The sequence below is a fragment of the Pimephales promelas genome, chromosome 5 (genome assembly GCF_988280905.1).
Source record: "Pimephales promelas chromosome 5, fPimPro1.hap1.1, whole genome shotgun sequence".
Classification (NCBI taxonomy): Eukaryota; Metazoa; Chordata; class Actinopteri; order Cypriniformes; family Leuciscidae; genus Pimephales; species Pimephales promelas.
This window is the reverse complement of record NC_142773.1, coordinates 29,918,892-29,939,858: the sequence shown is the minus strand read 5'-3', so window position 1 is coordinate 29,939,858 and position 20,967 is coordinate 29,918,892. Positions and strand designations below refer to the sequence as shown.

The window sequence follows — 20,967 nt, the reverse complement described above, 5'->3', positions numbered from 1 at the left end:
TACAATGATACAATGAATTTAATGAGTGAAATGTTATTTTTTATTTTAAGTTGACGCAAAAAAGTGTGTGGATTAGAATGGAAATAACCTGTTTATATTTGACTTTGAGTTATATTGCATTATTAAAAGACTGTACACTAGCACAGCACATTTACCATTACCAGCCATGTGCAAAGCATGATGGGAACTAGAAATGGCGTCTTTAAATAAAACCACATAATTGAGCTAATTGGTAGCTCAAATATCTATTGGTTTTAATAGTGAAATTCTCAATATTTTCTATACACTGAACCACAATTTTCTTAATAAAATATACACAATATTTATAATTATCACCTTTTTCACCAAAATTACAAGACCCATGATTCATTTTTATAGTGCACTATTATGTCTTTGAAATCTCATTTATAACTTAGTTCAGATGCTACGCCAGTCAAAAGCTACAAGACTTGGCAAAAGAGATCAAGTATTGCACCTAAGGATAAATTATTAATAATTGCTACACTCTAAAAAATGCGGGGTTGTTTTAACCCAACTTTGGGTCAAATATGGACTAACCCAGCCGTTGGGTTAAATTTTTACATTACATTTTTAACCCAACATTTCGGGTTTGTCCATATTTGACCCAAAATTGGGTTAAAACAACCCAGCATTTTTTAGAGTGTAATAAAATGTTCAATGATGAATTAAAAAAGAATTATGTGAGTAGACTGTCATTACAGTCTACTCGGAAGACTGTATGTAATGACAACTGGCATCAGAAGTATGAAGAAAGAAGGATATAAATAGTGATATTTCAAAAACATGTTTTTTCCAAACTAGAGTTCACAGCCCAGACGAGCAATTTCATCTAATAGGAAGTCCACATCCTCCCTTTGTGTGGCTGGGTTGGAGAAAACACAACGGAAGAAATTCACTTTATCTTCCAGAGGTTGATAGCCAATCATTGTGAATCCTTCCTCCATCATCTTTGTCTTGATTTTTGGAGCTACCTGTGGGGATTCATAATGTCAGTTTGTAAAGTATGGGGTGAGAATTGTTGCAATGTTCCAAATAGATAAATTATGATCCATAAATAAATGTAAAGAGTTTCATAAAAATAAATAAAAAATAAATAAATAATAATAATATATATATATAGGCCTACACAATTTTTTTTTATACCACAAACAAAACTCTGCCTGGCATTTATTTGTGAACCGCTTTCAATGCATATTTAAATCCCCTCACGTATTTGTGGATTTTGAAACACTTCTAGCGTTGAGGTGCAGATAAGCACCAATAAGTGGACTCACTCCACCCACCGTTTCCTCAAGCCAATCAGATCACAGCCTCATTGATCTAACCTATCGTAGCACTTTTTCGCTAAAAACCAATCACGTTTGGTTGCATCAATGAATCACATGCATTGGCTAATATATTTATATTTAAAAATATATTTCAAATTTGGATTTCATTATTAGACCATTAGACTGTGTATAAAGCCAAGACACATTTTATGAGCCTTAGAGAATGCAAGAGAAACAGCGCATTCATCTCTGTTATGGGAACAATGCATTATGGGAGAGGATTTGAAGTGGACACCTCCAGAAGTGATTTGAGTGATCGGATTCAAATCCATCTCGAAAGCGTTTTGGAAAGCATTTACACCTGGTCTTTTCACAATCGGATAGCTATCCGATCACAGAAAATGCATGAAGTGGCCAGGTGTAAACAGCCCCTAAATGAAGACAAATGTGTCTTCCTTAATTTGCTGGTTAATAAAGAAATGAAAAAGGCTTAATTTCTTGACCTACCAAGTGAAGTTCTCGGTCTCGCTCAGGACCTGGAGGAATGCTCTGCACTCGTTTTGGGAGATACCAAAAGCAGACATTACTGTGTTCAGGCTGAAATAGAAATAAAGAAAATATAAAATCATAAAGCGATGTCGGGAATGTGTATGTAACGGCTAGGCAGAAAATTGTTGAAATCACAATTTCCATTTTTAAAATATGAGAAAGTTTAGAGAAACATGGAACTTACTTTTCCTTTGAAGACAAGCTGAAAATCTGTCCTTCTCTTCAGCTTGTAGTAAAGATACTCTCCATTTTCTAGGCAGTGGTTGACCTGTGCTTCAAAACCCTCGGAGCCCTATGAAAGAATAGAAAAAAAAAAATTGTCATTTAAAATCACAGAAAAGAATAATAGAACATGATTGTATAAAATACTAAATAACAAATATGTTTTGAATATTTTTTTTTTGGCTGTAACTGTGGTACAATTTCTACTTTTAAATTATTTTTATGAACTCTGTTGAAATGCTGGCCACTGGCCAGTTAAGACAAAGGCGGTATATTCATTGAAATTTAGGACACACAGTTCAAGCCTTTCTTCTACTTTTTTTTTTGCCTTCTGTGTCCCAGAGCCCAGTTGTTGCGTTATTTTAATGCATGTTCTGCAAACAATAAGGCTTGCTTTTTTCTGACATCACAGATAGAGAACTGAACATACTGTTATAACCAAAACATGGCACAAACAAAACGATAGACTTCTTTTAATCCAGATGGCTAAAGGCTGTTAGATCTCCCTGGAATAATTTTTCATCCTTAATAGATAAAAGATAATAGAACTTTCTCACTCTTTGCGGATGGGTGCTCATCCTCAAAATCAGTTTTGACTTGTGGTGTTCCCCAAGGATCTATCCTTGCTCCCATTTTCTTTTCTTTATATATGCTCCCATTGGGGTCAATTTTTAACAAACACGGAGAGTCATTACATTGTTATGCTGACGACACTCAAATTTATGTACCTTTGAGTGCCTTAACAGCTTTTCAGTCAGGTATTAAAGCTGGGATGTCCATACATTTCTTAAAATGTAAATTAGGCAATTGTGCCTGTCAAAAATTTGGATGTTGTTTTTTTCAATTCTGCTTTGACTTTTTTCATCTAAGACTCTTTACTAATGTTAAGGTTTTTTTTTTTAAGTTTGCTGAGTTTGAGAGAGTTAAGCTTTCATCTCATCTTAACCAGACTACTGCAAAGAATAATAGAACATGATTATATAAAATACTAAATAACAAATAAATTTTTTTTTGGCTGTAACTGGGGTACATTTTCTACTTTTTAATTATTTTTATGAACTTCTGAACTCTGTTTAAATGCTGGCCACTGACCAGTTAAGACAAATGTGGTATATTCATTGAAATTTAGGACACAGTTTAAGCCTTTCTTCTACTTTTTTTTTAACACAGCTTCTAGACTTCTGTCAAACACTCATAAATACAAACATATCCCCCCTGTCTTACTCTATTTGCACTGGCTGCCAGTCTGTTTTAGAGTTAAAAATTGTACTCTTTAAAAAAAAAAAAAAAAAAAATGTTTTAAACGGCCTGGCACCCTCTTATCTTTCTGACTTTTGAGTATAAACACTCCTGCTCGATGTTTATGGTCATCGAATCAGACATTCTCAATGGTCCCTATAGATTGTAGCTTTTGCCATATAGCCGGCCCTAAACTGTGGAACAGCCTACTTTTAAACCGCAGCACTCCGTGTACCACATTTTACATCATTTACACCATGCCTTGTGTCTTTCTGCCCCTAAAGCAACTATCACATGACAGTATCACATTACTGACCAGCTGTCTTAAGAGCAATCCTAGAGGAAATATAGAAATGCTAAAAAGCAAGAGACCTAAAATTAAACATCTTAAGAGTCTTGAGATCACTAAAAGCAATATTTTTATTCATATATATGTCCTCAATGGTGCAAAACCTCTGACAATTATCTGACTCGTAATCCTTGTGATCCTCGTAAACAAATAATTTATTATCTTTATATACATGGGACAGGTAGGTCCACGGAGGCTTCCATGTAATTCCGCCATCTTGAAAAACTATAATAACAGAGGGACAAAAGGTACTAGACCAACATGTATACACAACACGTTTTCAGTTCAAAGACAGCATGACATTACTGAAAGCAGAAATGGAGGAGCAGAGCAGTGAGAGGCACTTCACTTTTTTTGTATTCCAGTTTTTTTGTGTTATGTGTGCTTTGTATTTGTCTGTTTTATTGTGTAAAGTGCATTGAGAAGCTGCAGTAAAGGCACTATATTTTATTACAGTTTACAGTTTATTACAGTTTATTATTATTTCAAACCATCTTTTTAACTAAATTTTTTTATTTTTTTAAGGAACTAATTTTTTAATCACATTTCTGAGGACACATTTTGTTTATTTGTTATTTTACAACACATTCTCACCCAAAGGCGTCACCTTTGACCATGCTTCAATATTTGACGTTTTAGGCGCCCTTTAGCGTCACTTACATGACGCGATCCTACGGTGTCATCTAACTGACGCTAAAGGAAAGCGTCAGTTAGAGGACGCGGTTAGGTTTAGGTATGGGGTGGGGGTAGAGTACACGCGATCCTAGGGCGTCATCTAACTGACGCTAAAGGGCGCCTAAAGCGTCAGATATTGAAGCATGGTCAAATGCTTCCCAAGGCGTCAGTTAGGTGACGCCTTGGGAGTGACAATGGGCTGTATTTTAAGTGTCATTTATTTTTAAGCTGCCATAAATGTTACCTTCGCCTTCCACATGAGCCACAGTTTAAAGATGTCCACATGCCGTCCACACTGAATGCTTTTATCCCCGGTGTCATAGGTCACATCATAGGGTTTATCAGGTTGGAAGAGATACTCAGCACAGAGTTGATTACACGCCTGCAGGAGGCCCTGAGAACAACACATGACCTTTACACACCCTTTGCTTTCAAAACCACCTCAAGTATACTCAAGACTGTTTGCTGCCTGTGGTGATAATGGGTGAGACACATGGTTTATCCTGAGCAGTGAAGCTACCCTCTGTTCTTGACAAGGACTCCAAGAAAAAAAGCTATGAAAATTCTTAAGATAAAATCTAAATTCATAAGATTGTTTCTAAAGCAACACTTGAAAAAGTCTAAATAATTTATATTCTTAAAAAAATGGCTTTGATGTTATTTGACTGAAAGGTGGGTATTGCTAAAGGCTCTCTGACTGAAAAACACCCCAAAGCCCGCTTTTTATATACTACACAGGGACAAACGAGTACCCAACTATTAACATTGTGTCTACTATAAACTAACAAGAGACTTTGATTAACAAATTACTATGTAATAGCACTCAGTCAAATATTTCACTGTCAAATCACTTTTAGCTAATCACTATTTTTCATACCTCACTGAAGTCTAAGAACAACTATATACAGGTTCATAATTAATATTAAAAATACATAATGTAATGAACTACAATAATAATTTGGATCAGTATTCTAAAGAGAAGATCATGGAAAAAAACGCTAGTAACGACTAAGTGTTATCAAATCCATCGGGAAGAATTACTATTTAAGCTTTTGAGATTTTTGTAAGATTTTGAAATGACCTCAGTTAATTAGGTAGTTATGTTTTTCACTTTAGAATACTGATCCAAATAATTAGTAGTTCCTTTAGATTAGAAGGATTTAGTAACACTTTACTACATTACGTCATTATAAATGATGCATTAATCACCTGTAGAAGTCCTCTGGGATGTATGAAAACATTTGTAGTTACTGATTTGCTAACATGAACTACCACGTTCAACTGAGCACTATTTACTTGTTAATCAGAGTTTCTTGTTAGCTAATAGCATTTAATAGAATGTTAATAGTGCATTACTCATTTGTTCCTGTGTAGTTAGGCTATTAATTAATGAAGGCACAGTATTATAAAGTGTTACCGTAATATGCATGCAGCTTGTGTTATGTTGCAATGCTGAATCTTCGAGAAAAAAAAAAAATGCACTAAACATCTACACTTTGGAGATTTAAGACAGGTTGGAGGTTATCCTAACTTTAGCCGTTGCTTGCCTGTAAGGGAAGATGGGGCAGTGCCCCACCAAAATATTCAAAACAATCAAATTATTGACAGTATAAATCCTTTAGTTAATCATAGCCTGTTGTGTTTGTTTTACTTTCTTTTTCTCACTGCACTCCACAACTTGCTACATTAAGGAAAGTCTATGCGCATGTCGTGTAAAGCTTGTTAATCAACATTTAGTTAAAACTGCCCCCCCCCCACATTTTATACATTATATACATGTTATATACATTTATGTTATGCAGCTTCTTCAGAGCAGTAATATATGGATTTCATATCTCTTTATCTTATATGCCTTTATTTATATATTTAAACTTAACGTCATAGATTAAACTGTCCCTCTCAGCTCACCTTTCTCTTCACTAGAATGGCTGAGCATTGCAGTGGGACCCCCATCATCTTGTGTGGGTTCCAGGTCACAGAATGAGCTCTGGTTGAAAGCATATGAATGGCATGTAGTTATGTTAAAACAAAATCCATCAATTTAAAGTACATATTTAAAATCTGAAATTATTTTTGAAACAGAGGTGGAAGTGGAGGTGGAATCCATTAGACTGAAACTTTTATCAGTTTGATACGCAAGAAGCAATCCTGTAATTACAGGTTCTGACCAACCATCAGTACAAAAGAAAGGCAAGTAAGATGTTTTTAAGCACGCAGGGGTTATATGCTGTAATACAGTCTCAGAGTAAATGTCAATGTGCTTTCACCACACTCCTTTTGCAGCTAAAATTGTAGATAAATTACACGAATTACTCTGCAGAGCAGGGTAATGTGTTATAATATGTTGAATAAAATGAAACAGAGGGATATTGAAGAAGTGTCCAGAGAATCGACTGCTGACATTTAAGGTATATGGAGGAGCCCATGCTTGCATTAGCCATTAAGATTTACTCATTGATAAACAGGTAAAGTGTCTACAGGAACGAAAGTAAATAAAGATTTGTAGAGACTTTTTTGTGCTGGACTCAAGGTATACATTTTGCTGCCAATTTTTCTGGTGAATCAAACCCATGACCATGGAGTTTCTAGTGCCACTGAGCAACAAGAACACATTAAACAATTAAAATGATTCATTTAGTTTACCTTTTAATTCCTTGCATTTTCACACGATGCTTGTTTGACAGAAGCAAGCCTCCACCCCAGGCAGCCTAAATGAAGTGAAAACATTAAAGTATTGCATTATATTTAATAAAATGTACTTATAATAATAATAATAATAATAACAATAAAAACATTTTACATCCACATGCATCCATAGGCCATGGCGCTCACAAATGTCTGCTATTTCATTCAGAGGGTCAAATGCTCCATAGACTGTGGTTCCTGCAGTTGCATTGACATAGAATGGGACCAGACCCTACAGACAGCATACAAGGATTTTTAAAGACATATACACAATCATTCAATGTTTATGGTATGGTGTATATGTTGTTGATCTGAATATCAGCACATATGCATGTAGTAACACAGGTCAGATGATTGTGCATCTGTGTGATGATTGGAGGACTGCATCTCCTTTTGATTGACAGCAATTTAACAATAAAAAGTCGCTGACGCGGAAGCTATTCGAGATTTCAAGCTCAGTCAGGTGGATTTTGCAAATGTATTCGAAAGGCGAGAGAAAAAAGGGTGCATGAGATTTGCAAATCAGCAAGGCATCATGACTTTTGCGTAAACATAAACGCCATTTTCAAGTCAGGTGGCGTGTTATCTATACGCATTTTGAGCTATCCCCCTGTATCCACGTGTATGCGTGTATGTCTACTCTATTAAAGAGCACCTATTATGGATTTTTGAAAATGACTGTCCATGTAGTGTGGAATATAGCTCTAAGGGAATGAAAACATCCTGCAAAGATTTATATCTGAAATTGCACCGTATATAAAGTTATTGTCTTTCAAAAGTGAGAGTCGACTCTGAGTCTATGAAATGAATTGTTTTTGAAATGAGTCATTAGCTGTTTCGTCGTGACGTAGATAGAAAACAGACGGGAGTGTAAACTTGAAGTCTAGTCTAGAACACATTCAAATACTTTAGCTGAATAGCGTCATGTCGAGAAGACGCTGTGTTCTACATTGCAAAGACAGTTCAGCCACTTGTTTTCATTGCCCAGAGACGAGCATGTGGAGAATCAGTGGTTAGAGTTCATATTTGCAACGATACCACAACAGTATAGTCCGAACCTTGTGTTCTCATCATTTTAATGAGGAATCATTCAAAAACATAAATGAATTCAAATGTGGATTCGCAAGCCGGTTGTTCCCGAAGGAGGGCTCAGTATCCAGTGTATATGGATCAGGTTCGTCCTCCTCCGAATCACAATCTGTAAGTATTAATAATGTTTGCTGTTATGTTTTCTGTAGCATGCACAATAGTTATATTGTGTATACGCGAGTAAGGGACCATGTGGAAAGTGCACTTTTTCTGACATGTTTGTTCAAACACTACATACAATTTTCAACACTTGACAAGCTATAATCCTGGTTATGGGCGTTCTGTTGCCGACAATCTCTGCCTACGGTTTACCAATGACAACTGACTGGGTCATTTGACCAATCGCCGCAGATTCGCGTCACTCAAAGGAGGTGTTTGGGAAAATAAATCGTCGAACGAATCATTTGGGAGTCGTTGAGAAAATTGGGTAAAAATAAATGCATATTATAAGACAAATAAAGTGTTTTTTATCCTTGCATGCACGTTAAACTGTTTTTGGGAACTCCCAAAACAAAAATAGGAACATTTTTTGTTCCTATTAATGTTCTTTAATGTACGAGTGATTTCGCGTGTATGTACGCGACGTCAAATATCCGAGCGAAACGAAGCAAAAGTAATGTACGAGGCTACAGTAATGTAACGTTAAGTCAACGGCGTTCATAAACACACTGAAAAGCGATTATGCGTGTTGATATGTTCGACAAATTGGTTTAGACTATTGAGAATTTGGTTCAGAGAATGGGGTTTAGTGTTTTAGCAATTCAGAAAAATATGAGCTCATTTGACCAACCTTAGACTTTGCTGCATCAATGCTGGAGTTTAGTTCTGATGAGATCATCTTCCCCCTCACAGAGAGACACCAACACATTTTATTCATCTTGCTAAAAAGGACACACTGCAAATTAAGAACTTATGATTCCATCCACCAATCTTACCTTTCGTCACATCTGACGACTATAACATTTTCAGAGCCGATGCCGAGAACTGCTGCAGACTTCTTGATTGAATAATGACTCTAATAAGGAAAGCGAATGTTAAACATGCACAGGCAAACAGCTAACATAGTCTGACCTTTTGGTTTACCATAACAAGACATGAAATATCTGAATTAACGGCAGTCTGTCAGGACTTAAAACACTGCTGTGACACGTAACGTCTGACCTCCCAATCAGAGGGTCAGGAGGTAATAGCTGAAATGTGTTGTGCTATGTGTTTCATTGAGTAAGTGGAACTGTCACAGCACGCCTGGTGAGAGTGGAGGTAACAATAATGAGATCATGTACGTGCGCGGAGGTGAACAGCGCCAGGCGAGGTATCGCAGACATCCCAAGGGTCTTCACTGCCGGAAAGAAATGGAACCTAGCCAACAACACACTGTACAGATTGGACATGGTGCCCCCTGCAGAGAAAGCCATTAGCTGTTTAATGAAACACTAATGGTTGAAAAGTTTCATTTTCCATTTTTCAAAACACAATATTAATGCTTCATGCATTTTTTGTGCTTTCAGCTTGTTACCAGGACAAAAGATGCCATCTCCATCTTCCTCTTGCCATCCAATAATTGTATGCATTTTTCTCAGAACTACCTCCTCCATGAGTATAAAAACTGGTGATATTTCATAGGTGAACCTGTAAGCAGAAAAGAACTCAGACTCATACATGCCCTGATGAACTGCAGAAGAAATAGAGGAGAGTGGGAACTGGAACATTTTTGCTTTAAAGTCCGCATGGAAATGGGAATTCACTTTTTAAATTGAGTAAATCTCAATGATCCTATTACGAACAACTTGTTCCAAAAATCATTGGACTTCTCCAATCATTTAGTCTCACCCCTTTCTTACAATGTACTGCAAGATCACATTTAGATCTCAAAAACCAATGATACCAAGCCCTAAATACGGATACGTCACAATACGAAATAAATGATCTGTCATACTTTTGTTGAATGCCGACATGCATAATTTCCCCATAATTATCTGCTAAAACATTTCCTTTTAAAATGCTTATCATAAACTACCATGCAACTTTAAATACTTTACTAAATTCTGCTTTAAATAACAGTTTTATATTGTATTATACTACAGGGCTGTTGAATGCTTGATTCTGATTGGTTGAGAATGTTCTAAGGTGTGAAATTATTTTAATATATTTTAAAATGCAATTTACTTCAGGGAATTTTCAATATCATTACTCCAGTCTTTAGTGTCACATGATCCTTCAGAAATCATTTATAATGTGTTGATTTGGTGCCCAAGACATTATTGTCAATGTTGAAAACAGTTGTGCTGCTTATTTATGTGTAAACTGTGATCCATGTTTTCAGGATTATTTGAAATGCATTTAACATGCATTTATTTGAAATATAAATCTTTCAGACTGTAATAAATATTTTATGAATAAATACTTCATCTATTTAATGTGTTCTTGCTTATAAATATTGATTTCTTAAAAAAAAAAAAAAAAAAAAAAAATCCTACTGGCCCTAAATGGCCCTAAATACCGGTGTAAATGAATGTCAAATACAAACATTTCATACAGTCCCTATACCAAATGTCTAAATTTCAAAGTGTTGCTGTAAACCTTTTTCTTCTTAAGTGTGGGAAACTTATAAGCAAAGACCAGGAGATGTTGGGATATATTTCAAGCAGAATTTAATCTTTATTAAATACTTTGTTGTGCGTCGCTGTAGTATTCCCAGTATAGTCTGACAAAGTGAAATGTTCCCTTGCAATTTATGTAGGGCAGGGCTTAACATTGTGATGAACAAAGCATGCAAATGATGTATACATGTTTAAGAACCTTCCCTTGACTGAGAGTGTTACCAATCCTAATCCAATCCGCATGAGACGCAAGAACAAGAATGGCAGGACTCCAAGAGGCATTAAAAGTTTCAGTTATCTGACCATTACACAAAGCTGGACTGGCCAGTTTCACAGCTGGAACCTCAAATGCTAAATTCAGTTTATATAACCCAACTAAACATTTAATCAAATTTGTAACACTACAATGCCTATAATGATTTCCTCTTTTTACAATTAAAATATGAATGTTAAAGAAATTAAACTTAATGAATGAGTCTCACATGTTTGTATTTGCTGTGGACGTCAACCATTCTCCTGCCAGACCAATAATGTCAAGTCCGGTTGACAGCTGGTTGAAAAATCTCGGATGGCCTAACAACATTAAAGAACAACATTAACTAAAGCTTCCACAAAACACAAGGGTGTTATTTTGCTTGTTCTTACCTGTTTTAACACCATACTTCAGCGTGTCTCTGCAGTCCACCAATAGCTGCTCCAAATTTTCCGGCTGGTCAGGAAGCTCCAGGCTGAATCCCTCCAGACCTTCCTTAAGCTGGTGCGGATAGTGAAAATCTACAACTTTGGAGCTGTTTTTCAGGGATTTACTGATGTAGGCCAACAAAATGTTTACCAGCTCCTGCAGGAACTGCTTGGTTGCTTCCTCTCCCTCTTCAGCAGGGAGCAGATCTGAGCAAACACAAAATACACATCATTCTCACAAAGGATTTGTGCCTCAGGTACAGTGGAGTTGAAAACAGCTGCATAGTTGGGCTGTCAATGTATGGAGGTTATAATTTACACTCTATATACATTCTACAGAACCAGAGCAGTTGCAACACAGTTCTGTGGTTTAATTTGCATTTTACATTTGAACATGTAAAAACTTTTAAAAGCACTCTGATTGGAAATAATTTGAATGCACTCTACTGGATACAAATATTTACTTTGTTGAAGTAATTGCAGCAGAATGAAATGAATCATTTGAAAGCTTACATTAAATTAATATTACATTTACCTTTTTCTTTTATGTGGCAAACGCTTTTATCCAAAACGGCTTAGAGTGAAAGTTATACATTATATCATTTTGTTCCATTGGAACAATATTTGAATAGATAATTGAATGTCAAATCACACAGAACGAACTGCGATTTGCACTGGCTTTGAACAAGTTTGAACTTGTTTCAGTTCATACATTCTTTACATTTGGTATTAAACTGAAAAGAGCTAAATATCCCACAATACTGGGCTGTATTCCTTTATAAAAAAAAAACGTTTCTAATGGAAGGGGAAGCTCAGACATTTCATCACCCTTTCATCTGAGTGTTTGCTGTACCTTTGCTGTGGATGCAGCTGAAATCATGGGCTCTGTGTCCACTATCATATTTCAGGGCGTCATCAGAGTTTCCAAAAGAACCTGTATCCTGTTCGCTCTTGTCTAAATAACGTCTATCAGCTTGGGTGAACTCCATGTTTTCAAGACACCTGCACACACATCAGCATACCATCTGAAACACCCACATTATTATTTTGTATTATTTATTTATGTTGAATTAGTTTCAGATTCATATTTCAGTTCAAGTTTGAGCAATATTGTTCTTTGTCAATTTTATTATTATTATTTCTAATTTTCTATAGCTTTTTTTTATTTTAATTTCAGCTTTAATCACTTCAGTTAAACAAATTCAATTTATTTTATTTCAGTAAACTGACAAGGCAATGTTTCTACATTCCATTTAAGTTTTTTTTTAAGTTTCAAGATTCATCTAATATTTAGTTTATCTCAGCTTTATTTCAGTAAATGAAAATATGTTTTAATAGTTTTCATTTTATTTAACAATAACAACACTGACACTCAAAACTTCAGAAATTTCATGATACCACATTGAAAAATTAAAACCGAATTGCTATGATAACGGCACAGTGAACAACCACTTTTTTGAACACCAACAACCAACTAACACAGATTACTGCAGATTCACATATTGAACATTATGATGAAATTAAAAGCACTGAATTAAATTGGAAGTTTGTAACATATAATAATGAACAATAAGTCAATGTAGTTTACCTTCTTATTGACACATCCACTGTTGTTGACTGTTATTATGCCAAATGGCTGAAAGTAAAAAAAAAAAAAAGCTCCAGTCTCCACCCCAGGGTTGAAAACCAACTAACCTCAAGTAAAAGTAGGTGTGGTCATAGCGCACGGCTTTCTAAAGCAATTCTATTACATAAGGATGAAAACGCCATCAACTTCTTTTGTTAATTGATATGAATGTGTTCATTGTCTGCACTGGCTCGACACAGACTGGGATGAAAAAAAAAAAAAAAAAAAAAAAAAAAAAAAATCAGTTCTGTCAGGTCACGCTATCAAGCTTGCATCTGCTGACTTTCAGCTGATCCACGTCTAGCTATACTGTATAGGAATATGACACCCATCACAACATTCATATATAAAGCTCCTTCAGTATTATCAACATCTATTACATTTTCTCAGGAGCTAATTACCTTCCTCCATCCCCAGCTCCTCCTCTCTTCCAGTCAGCATTTGGAATTCTGATTCCCCTTTGAATCAGACTAAATTCTCAAATTACGTTGTGCAGTAAAATATTGAATTAATGATATACAATTATGTTGGTTCTGTTCTGTTTACCCTAAGGGGAGGTTATTGGTTCTCTTCCTGCAGGGAGTTCTTGCCCAAAACAGAACCATACTGCCAATCCAAACTGTCAATCGTATTTGACAATAATGATGTCATTTTTTTTTCCCTTTCATGAATCTTTCTGGCTTGTTTCCAACATGCTGTACTTGTACAGTAGGCTACAGTACATCAGGGGAAAAAAAAATCATATTTGACCAGTCATGTTTCCTTATAAAAATTGGCTTTTATTTAAAACTAAATTCTCACAGACAAATAGGCCTAACAAAAGGCCTAACTTTTTTTCAAGGCTTGTGTATAAATTTAATTCAAAACGTATCACAGTATTGAGGGAACATGTAAAACCTCTTCAGATTTGTTTAGTCTTTGACTCGTTGATCTCTCATTTAATTTTGCCGACATTATGTCCACATTTTTATTATTTTCTTTTTATGTCTAAAAAGAAGGCAGCAGCCTTTCAGCAAGAGCAGGCCAGCAGAGCTCGGTCTTTCAAATGGTGTGCAAATAGCTTAGGCAAAGTGAATAGAGGCAATAGCGAGTGATATGAAGGCTTGCTTTTATTTTCATGGCTTTTAATCAAGCTCACCATGTTGCTTCCATCAGTTTCGCTGACTAAATCTATGTTTAGTCCTTGAACATTACCTTGCCTTGAACAAATGCAGCCATGGTAACTACATTGAATGATAGTCTCTGTACATTAATCTGTATATGAAGATTTCATGTTTTGTACTGGCTAATGGACAGCAGTTCTGTCTTTTTTTTAGATATAGTATATTTTTAGATATAATTGCTTCATTTTCAACACTTATTAGGCCCTATACCCAAATACGAGGTTATTGACATTTTTTGTTATGCGTGATGCTCGTGATTATAGATAGACAGGCCTAGATAGATACACTGAACAAAATTATAAACGCAAGACTTTTGTTTTTGCCCTCAATTTTCATGAGCTAAACTCAAAGATCCATTTTCTATGTGCACAAAAGGCCTATTTCTCTCAAATATTGCTCACAAATCTGTCTAAATCTGTGTTAGTGAGCACGTCTTTGCCCAGATAATCCATCCACCTCACAGGTGTGGCATATCAAGATGTTGATTAGACACCATGATTATTGCACAGGTGTGCCTTAGGCTGCCCACAATAGAGCATCACAGTCCCGCCCACAGCCCAAGAGAGCTTTGGTGCCGGAAGTAAATTTCCCATTCATTTTTCCCATTGACATTTTGTAAAATCCATATCTAAAGAGTATTAGAGCATGTCTGAGGATAACCAGCTACGGCTGAACTCAGAAGCATACAACATATCATTTCGAGTGGAGAGAAAATCCAAAAAAAAAAAAAAAAATCAAAGGTACAAGCCTGTGTACATATTTTCATTTCCGAGCAAAGGAACTACTCATCCCATAAACCACCGCGCCTCACTAAAGTCGACTGAAAGCCACCGTGAAAGAGCCTTTTGAGTGACTTCCAAATCTGACGACAGCCACGTGAATTTTTTCATCCAGTGAATTTTATATAGTGAATGTGCAGGGAAACTCCTTTTCCTCGATTTACTGAAGCATATATGCACATGCTAAAACATTGAGCATCTGGCTCGCTCATTGGCTTCTATGAGCAACTGGACATCCAGACATTTCAGACACGTGACACGACTTCCACCAATCAGATGCATCACTGTGGGATTGTGGGATTTTTCAGGATTGTGGGTAATGAAGTACTTATCCAATACATCGCGAATAAAAGGTATTTATCTTAAAACAAGGTTAGTGCCCCATGAATTTTTGGCGTTTATATGAGCATATACAATCGCTTAGTACATCCATTACTGGTTTTAAGTCTACCACGTATGGTTACGTTTTCATGGCTTATATCTCAAATGTCAAATTTTTACTTCCGGCACCAGCTGTGGGCGGGACTGTGATGCTCTAAGGTTATCAGTAGCTGCAACACTAAGGCCCTGTTTACACAAGAACCCTCGCGGGTGAAAACGTAAAAGTATTTTATCGGATGTGCCTTTCGTTTACACTTGTTTCCATGAGTCAAAATGTCAAAAATGTCTCTTAATTGGTCTGCACCCAAAAGACAGGAATGCAGCAGTGGTGAGTGGTGACTTTTTTAACTTGTATGCTGGTTGATACATTTAAAGCCCTTCAGGTATGTATCCTTGTATCTGCAACACTAAGGCCCTGTTTACACAAGAACGCTTGCGGGTGAAAAACGTAAAAATATTTTATCGGATGTGCCTTTCGTTTACACGGCGGCGTGTTTTTTGGGGCTTAAAAACGCAAAAAAGTGAAACCACCCTCCAGAGTTGAAATTTTAAAAATGCTCCACCACCACATTCCTGTGTAAACGGTAAAAACGCAACAGTCTGCTTGACAGTGAAGGTTGTACGCAGGTGCGTGGACTTGGTGTTGTTGTGTGGCAGTGCTTCACATTGCCACCTAGCCGCCTGGAGTGTATGTACTACATTGAATTTCACACACTTTTGCGTCACCATATGCACGCAGATTTCCCACCCAAAACGCTTGTCTAAACGCAGAATAAAAAGTGATAATGCAACTCCACTTTTGCGTTTTCTCTTCAGAATCGTTTCTGTGTAAACATAGCCTAACTCTAAAAGTGCTTTCTGGAACTGTAATGGCCTGTGTGTCGTTATCATCTTCACCTAAGTCAATGCCATAATCTTTTATGTCAGATTCATTAAGTACAAGGTTTGGCTCAATATAATCATACCTCATTTCAGGAAACAAACTGCCTAGTACTTCAGGTTTGACTTGTTTCCATGAGTCAAAATGCTCTCTCTTAATTAGTCTGCACCCAAAAGACACAGGCATGCAGCAGTGGTGAGTGGTGACTTTTTTAACTTGTATGCTGGTTGATACATTTAAAGCCCTTCAACCGCATGATCCCAGTTGCAGTCTCTTTTTCCAAACTCTCAGTCCAAAGTCTAATGCATTTTACAGAGGGTGAATCTGTAATTGTCACTGACGATTGTCGTTTGAACCTTTCTGGATTCGCCATCAAATTAATACGTTTAATTTTATCAAGTGCTGTGAGAAAAGGCTATAAATCTCCACCTCCAACATCACAAGAAATTTAGCCTACTAGCCGAGACTCCTCATCCACCAGAAATCCACGGAAATCCACCAGTACCACTTAAAAACATCATTACAAGCTTACTGTTTTGAATCGAGCTAAGGCAAGCAGATAGTTTTGAACACTGGCTGGTTGTGTACTTGCTCAAGTTTATTTTGGATCATTTTTAACCCTTAAAAGGTTACGAACTGGAGCTGTAAATGCATAGACTATGATTAACAGCCTCGAATAGAACAGTTTTTGTTAAAAATAAATTTCCCTGGAGAAAATAAATTGGTATGAAAATAGTTTTAGATATGACTTTGTACCCACCATGGGCGAAAAGTGGTTCAAACTTAAATGTTATGAAGCGGAGAGAAAACTTTTTGTGCGCAAAACAACAACAACTAAAATAAGATATTTTACTTAAGATATAAAATACATTACTTAATATTAAATTATAACCTACCCTGAATGCTGTTGAGTAAACACTCCCAAGCAAATATGGTCTCTTATTCAATATCTGTCTGTGGTTGCTGCATTCATCTATTCAGTTCACAACAAGAAGGTTTTTAAACTCACTTGACAGTGTGTTAGTGAACAGAGTCTTCAATGCCATCCAGTAGTTTTCCACACGCGTAAAACCAGTTCTGTTCCAAGGCCGAAAGGCAAACAAATTTGAGAGCACCATTATGCAAATTGTAAACTTGTTACTTCAGATTATTACTTCAAATTAAGTTAGGGCACAAACTGCAGTGGGCCTACACAGAAAAAGAACATTTATTTTAGTTTGAGCATTGCTGTCTTTTAAAAAAGGGATCTATCTTTGCGATATCTTTGCGCTAAAAGTCCATTGTAAAGTTCAAAAACGTAGGCTACTGTAACTTTAAGAATACAAAACTTCCTCCCTTGTCTCCCAAGCTGATTAGGAAACAAACTGCCTACTTCAGGTCTGACTTGTTTCCATGAGTCGGAATGCTCCTTGTATTACTTGGTCTCCGCCTAAAAGACACCGGAATGTACGCTAATTTCTCCTTTTAGGCTTAACTTACGTGATTGGTGCCATACACTGTAGACTGCACACATGTTCCCATAAGGCCTCAATGAACGGATTTTGAGAGCAGAAAGGGGGCTTAAATATGTAAATGTGTAGCCAAGTTACTGTTACTATTTTTAATATTCCAGATTAGTAATATTAAATCAATATTTTTAAAAGGCAGTTGACTGAGCAAAATCTCTTAGATGGTGTGTGACCATGTTCCATATCACAAATCAGTGTGAAAGCAAAATGGCCAGGATCTGTGCATGACTCAAGAATTTTCAGAGATTCACATTTATGCACATTATTTGAACGTGGTTAGGAAAATTATAAATATCAAACTCACGGTGACATTGCATGTGCCATATTACACAACATTGCCAAAATCAGAAAAAAAAAATGTTTAATTAAGCCTAAAATAAAAGACAAGACAAATTTGCCAGGAGGTGACAAAATTGACCCCACCGGGTACCACTCATCTCCACTGTAAATAGGTTAAAGAGGCTACAATTTGCAAGAGCTCACCAAAATTGGACAGTTGAAGACTGGAAAAATGTTGCCTGGTCTGATGAGTCTCGATTTCTGTTGAGACATTCAAAAGTGTGTGTTCAGACACAAACAAAATGAGAACATAATGGATCCATCATGCATTGTTACCACTGTGCAGGCTGCTGGTGGTGGTGGTGTAATGGTGTGGGGATGTATTCTTGGCACACTTTAGGCCCCTTAGTGCAAATTGGGCACCGTTTAAATGCCAAGGCCTACCTGTGCATTGTTCTCACTAAACTTGCTTAAAGCATATTACTTTGATATCACTGTTTTAAAATACATTATTTCATTCTAAGCATACTGTAACAAAGTTCAGGGAAGAAGGAGGCAGGAACCAGATAATAATGAAAAATAAAACTTTATTTAAACAAAATAAACAAACAAATTACCTGCCAGCAGCCCCTCACGGACGACTGCTGGCTACCGAAAATAAAATATAAAATACCGGCCAGCAGCCCCTCGCGGACGACTGCTGGCTTACCAAAAAAAATATAAAATACAAACAAAAGCAGGCCTGTTCCTCTCTCGATCATCCACTCCGTCGCTCCCCCTTTATGGCTCCGCTCCTTCGTGAGAGATGCAAGACCGGTGTGCTTCACAGGTGCTGCTCATTAGCAATCGCACCACCGGCCTCGCGACTTTCTCTCACGTCCCTCGGCCGTCCTGCTCACCACACATACTACAAACCCATTATAATGTTTACTGACATTTTGCTTGAGACTTACTGATATAAATAAATACACTTTAGTTTATTTTTAAAATAATATTATTTCATAATATTAAACCTAAAGTGTGTTTTAATATCACTATTAGTATAGTATGATCTCTGTATAATATCAGTCTACAAGCTATTTAAAGTGCACCTTAAGTATACTTCCAAGAGTTCCACTTTAGCACAATCAAATATATTTAATAAGTGCCTAACTTTAATTGGACCTCAGCACTATTTCTGGATAACTAAATTTAGCATTGCAAAATTAGTTGTTCCTATTTAGCAGACTTTAAGTATACCAATTTAGTATACTAAAAGTGCAATTGCAGGATATTTATTTTAAGTACACATATATGTAAATATATTTGTAGTATACTTAACATGAAAAAATGTATTTCAAATACATTTAAATTTTTCACTAGGGCTGTAATGTTATGAACTGTTATCTCAGCAAATTCCCTTCAGTTCTTTCTACTGTATTCCCATTTCTCTTTTTTTCTCATTGAAAAACTGTTTGTAATATCTCTTCACAAAGCAGGATTAGCTGTTGTTTGTGCATTATTCATAGTCTTTTCCCAAGTGGTGATCACAGAAAGGGTCAATTCCTTTAATCAGGCTCTTCTGACTATAATTGATTTTCTATGTTTGGACTAAATGATCAATAGGCTAAAGAGAGAGGAGTCAGCTCTGATTCATGAGCCTCATTAAGCATCTGTAAAATGCAAATGAGGTGATTTGTTAGATGCTGGTCAAACCTGTAAATAAAACAACAGACAATATTATATATTGTACAACAGTTAGTTCTGGTCCTAGAATTTGATCGGTTGAGTGTATATTCAGTCCTGAACAGCACTGTGAACCAGCCTCTCATTCAGTTTCAGCAACATTTACTTAATTCAGAATCGAAACAAGTAAATGTCTTAAAGGGTTAGTTTACCCAAAAATGAAATTTCTGTCATGAATTACTCACCCTCGTGTCATTCCAAACCTTTAAGACCTTCATTCATCTTCAGAATACAAACTAAGATATTTATGACGAAATCCTTAAGCTTTTAGGCAGCAATGTCATTGCAATTTTTAAGGTCCAGAAAAATAAGACATTGTTAAAATAGTCCATGTGAACACAGTGCTTCAACCTCAATGTTATGAAGCAACAAATATACTTTTTGTGCGCAGTTTTTTTTTTTTTTTTTGGTGAACTAACCCTTATGAGTGAATCATTAAATCATTAAAATAGCCTAACTGATACATTCAAAACACTGATTCATTCAGAAATGAAACAAGTGCCACAAACACAAACATACTCACAAGGTAAATTGAATGCTTACTCGAGTCACTTCATTATTTAAAGCCACAATATGTATTTTTTCTGCATTAAAAATAGCAAAAATAACTGTATCTATGTTATATATTTCTGTTAGATATGTACTTACATTATCCCGACAGTTTCCACCAAATTTCAAATACGGAGAAATTTATAGTTTAATTCGAAGACACGGGACGTTTCTTTATTTCCGTTTCGTCGCCCGTCTATGGCGTCATATAACCTTTGACTCCTCTATTTTCTCTAACTTCCTTGCGGAACCCGGCGAAACCGCCAAACACAAAGGGGAACACTGGACTACTGCCAATAAAGCAAAGAAAATGACCAAGAAAAAAAAGTAGTACATATTTTTATGTGTAAATCACGTGCCCGCTCACTCTTAACAGACACACTGTCCCCGGTGCTGCTCGCGCATAAAGCGCTCCCCGTTCACAGTAACCGGGTCGTCTCATTCAAATCAGCCAACTGTCGCTGTTAGCGAGCCGCGCACATTGAATACTCTTATGAGTCAGGCTGCGAATGTACGTGCCCGCTTCAGCTCTCTCATGCTTACCAAATAAACGCCTCACCTCCGGCGCCGCGCACTCACTACATTCCCTTTAGCCTTTAGCACATAGTGGATGAATAACGCAAACCCAGTCAAACGTTTGACTGCAGTATCTTATGTGCTTTATAATCCGGTGCGCTCTATATATGAAAAATGTTCTA

At 36.4% G+C, this 20,967-nt stretch overlaps 1 protein-coding gene across 1 annotated transcript; it reads right to left on the bottom strand.

Annotated features, from left to right (window-relative positions):
- Window positions 1-672: 672 nt before the first annotated feature.
- gad3 (glutamate decarboxylase 3) lies at window positions 673-17,225 on the bottom strand. The gene is made up of 15 exons (XM_039677405.2): window positions 17,105-17,225; window positions 12,232-12,380; window positions 11,343-11,585; window positions 11,180-11,270; window positions 9,614-9,726; window positions 9,381-9,496; window positions 9,033-9,112; window positions 8,888-8,942; window positions 7,124-7,240; window positions 6,967-7,031; window positions 6,232-6,310; window positions 4,568-4,717; window positions 2,023-2,130; window positions 1,797-1,886; window positions 673-992 (listed from the first exon to the last, which is right to left on the bottom strand). Exons 2-15 carry the CDS (start codon window positions 12,365-12,367, stop codon window positions 819-821), a joined length of 1,617 nt encoding a protein of 538 aa, XP_039533339.2. The 5' UTR covers window positions 12,368-12,380; window positions 17,105-17,225; the 3' UTR covers window positions 673-818.
- Window positions 17,226-20,967: the final 3,742 nt, after the last annotated feature.